The 2,500-nt window shown below is 35.8% G+C and overlaps 2 protein-coding genes across 2 annotated transcripts in view; one reads left to right on the plus strand and one right to left on the minus strand.

Moving 5' to 3' along the window:
• The window catches only part of LOC144977460 (uncharacterized), an 8,325-nt gene extending 6,975 nt beyond the window's left edge, over positions 1 to 1,350 (minus strand). The window contains exons 1-2 of the mRNA XM_078922707.1: positions 1,216 to 1,350; positions 86 to 259 (exon numbers count right to left, since the gene is read on the minus strand). Coding sequence (XP_078778833.1) covers positions 86 to 259; positions 1,216 to 1,247 — 206 coding nt within the window. The 5' untranslated portion in view covers positions 1,248 to 1,350. The remainder of the gene's footprint in view (positions 1 to 85; positions 260 to 1,215) is intronic.
• A 313-nt stretch (positions 1,351 to 1,663) lies between these two features.
• Positions 1,664 to 2,500, plus strand: part of LOC144977461 (uncharacterized) — a 7,878-nt gene continuing 7,041 nt past the window's right edge. The window contains exon 1 of the mRNA XM_078922708.1: positions 1,664 to 2,084. Within this exon, the coding sequence (XP_078778834.1) occupies positions 1,926 to 2,084 (159 nt within the window). The 5' untranslated portion in view covers positions 1,664 to 1,925. The remainder of the gene's footprint in view (positions 2,085 to 2,500) is intronic.

A 2,500-nucleotide genomic window follows, 5' to 3' on the forward strand; every position in this document is an offset into this window, starting at 1 on the left:
ATTGCACTAGATAAAAGCTCAAGGGACGTGAAACGAAATCACCTACAACGAAAAGAAAAAAAGAAAGAGAAAAGACAAAGTTTACCCCTCAACTTGATCAAGGAAATCATGAAACGTGTTGAAGAAACCACGATTAAGTCTGTTGTCCTTGTTGTTCATAGTGATGATGGCAATGTCTTTGTCGTAGACCATAGACAGGCCTTCTGTATTTGAGGACATCAATCTGGATTGCTGACATTGCCTTACTTCCCGTCCAAGTCTGAGGATGACAAAATATGTGGTCAAGTGGCTATGACACAGGTCGCTTTCGGATTGGAAGGTCCTGGGTTCGAGCCTCACTCGGCGCATAGTTGAGTCCTTGGAAAAGGCTCTTTACTCACATTCTCTCATGGTACTCAGGTGTAAAATGAGTACCCGACTGTTAACAGCGTTGTCTCTGTCCGAAAAAAATGTAATATCACCTAACAGGTGTCATGTCCCATCCTAAAATGTTAAATGTTCCTGTTGGCCAGAGACCCCTTGTAAAGTGCTTTTAGCATGCTTAGTGGATATTGCACTATATAAAAGTTCAATTTAATTTAATTTGAAAAAGTAACCAATAACAGTTGGTGACTCGGTGACTCAACAGTCAAGCGATTTTAAGCGTGGTCAGTGGTCGAATGGGTGATTGTGGATAATTATGGTCTCGACTTTGTGTGTGTGTCCTTGAGTAAGGCACTTAACAATTAACACACATTAATCCACTCGAATCAGGTGTGAATGAGCACCTGACTACAGGCAGTGACAGAAAGAAGTTAAAGAAATTAAGGAGCAGGCACCAGTATAAGATAAAGATCTGAACAAGTGTGTATGAACGGTGCCAGACAAAGCAAGAAAGAAAAATAGAAGAAAAAAATCCCTCCAAAAAAATCAGGCTACCTCGACTGGGGTTAGTTCTAGACTGATTTTTTGGGAGGTTTTTTTTTCTTCTATTTTTGTTTCTTGCTTTGTCTGGCACCATTCATACACACTTGTTCAGATCTTTTTGTAAGAAGTAAGTACAAGTGACCAGTATAAATTTGAAGTAACTAAGAAAGATTGACGGGACGGCAGTGTGAGTGTGAGTCGTGTGAGTGTGAGTGTGAGGAGTGAGATTTGATTGTGATAAAAAAAAGTTGTCGTGTTGCTGGGGCTGAGTTTGACAGAAATTCATAGTGTAATAAAAATGAAGCTTACAGTCGCAACAACCTAGTTGTTCTCAAATACATAATTAGTCCTTTTAATTAATGTGATAGCAATATATTTCCAATGTTCCAACAACTAATGCAAAATATCTAGTAAAAGTAAAGTGAAAGTGAAAGTAGGTTATTCTTTGACTTCATAATACAAAGTTCAAGAACTAAGGTCGTGTCTAATGAAATGTTAAACTGGTTCCTTTCTTTTTTTTTTTTTACGAGTTTACAGTGTGGTTTAGAGCATTGAACATTGAAGTTATGTTCACAAAACGAAATTCTTCTAAAATAAAACTGAATCGAATATCTATAACGTATTATTATCATATATGACAGAGGAAACGATGAGATCAATGACAATTTAAATGATGAGCTGCAATGAATTATTCAATGCCATGAAATAATAGCTAAATATTGAAACACACTTTTTATGTATACATCAACGTATGTTTACAATTGCTAAGCAATGATGGCTGACAGGATTGCATTTGTGATCATTTAGACCGATTTTTATCGGGTTACCTTTCTGCATCTGCCTTGTGTTACTTTAAAGCTTTTAATATGTTATATAAGGGAAATGTACATTTAAAACACTTGTGTGTGGTATGTTTAGTCTCGTAAACATAAAGTAATCGCCTACCGAAGCCAGATAAACAAGTGTCATCGACCAGTCAACTTGTTTTTCAGTGATTCTTTATTGAATTGCAGTTCAAAATGGGGGATAAAGTTGACAGATGTTCACAAATAATCCCTCGAGAATCTTTACATGATCAGGATGAAAGGCTAACATCAAAACACATCCAAACTCTTGGATTTTTACAAGAACTAGCAAGTGAGAACAAGTCATTGAAGACCCGTGTAGAGGAGCTGGAGGTAAGACTTTTGTCGGACTGTTCTGTTTTGTTAAGGTGGAGTGTGTGTGTGTGTGTGTGTGTGTGTGTGTGTGTGTGTGGTTGGGGGTGGGGTTGAAACGGATAAGTCCGGATAAAATATCAGTAGAAGTCAAAACACAGAATCGATTTTGAATAAAATTTGCCATTGACCAAAAAAATAAAAAAAGAAAAAAGAAAAAAGATCAAACCACAGCTTCTTTCAATACACCACAGTGAAAATTACACACAACATTGACGTAATAATGACAAACCATATTTTCCTATATACCTTACCTATATATAAACACTATTATCTACACTACACAAAAAAAAAAAAAATAAAAAATAATAAAATAAAATAATAATAATAATAAAATATAAACCCTTACTATTTGAACCTTTATCTCCTACCAACCC

The sequence above is a fragment of the Berghia stephanieae genome, chromosome 7 (assembly GCF_034508935.2).
Source record: "Berghia stephanieae isolate SIO BIC M18660-M18661 chromosome 7, UCSD_Bste_1.3, whole genome shotgun sequence".
NCBI lineage: Eukaryota > Metazoa > Mollusca > Gastropoda > Nudibranchia > Aeolidiidae > Berghia > Berghia stephanieae.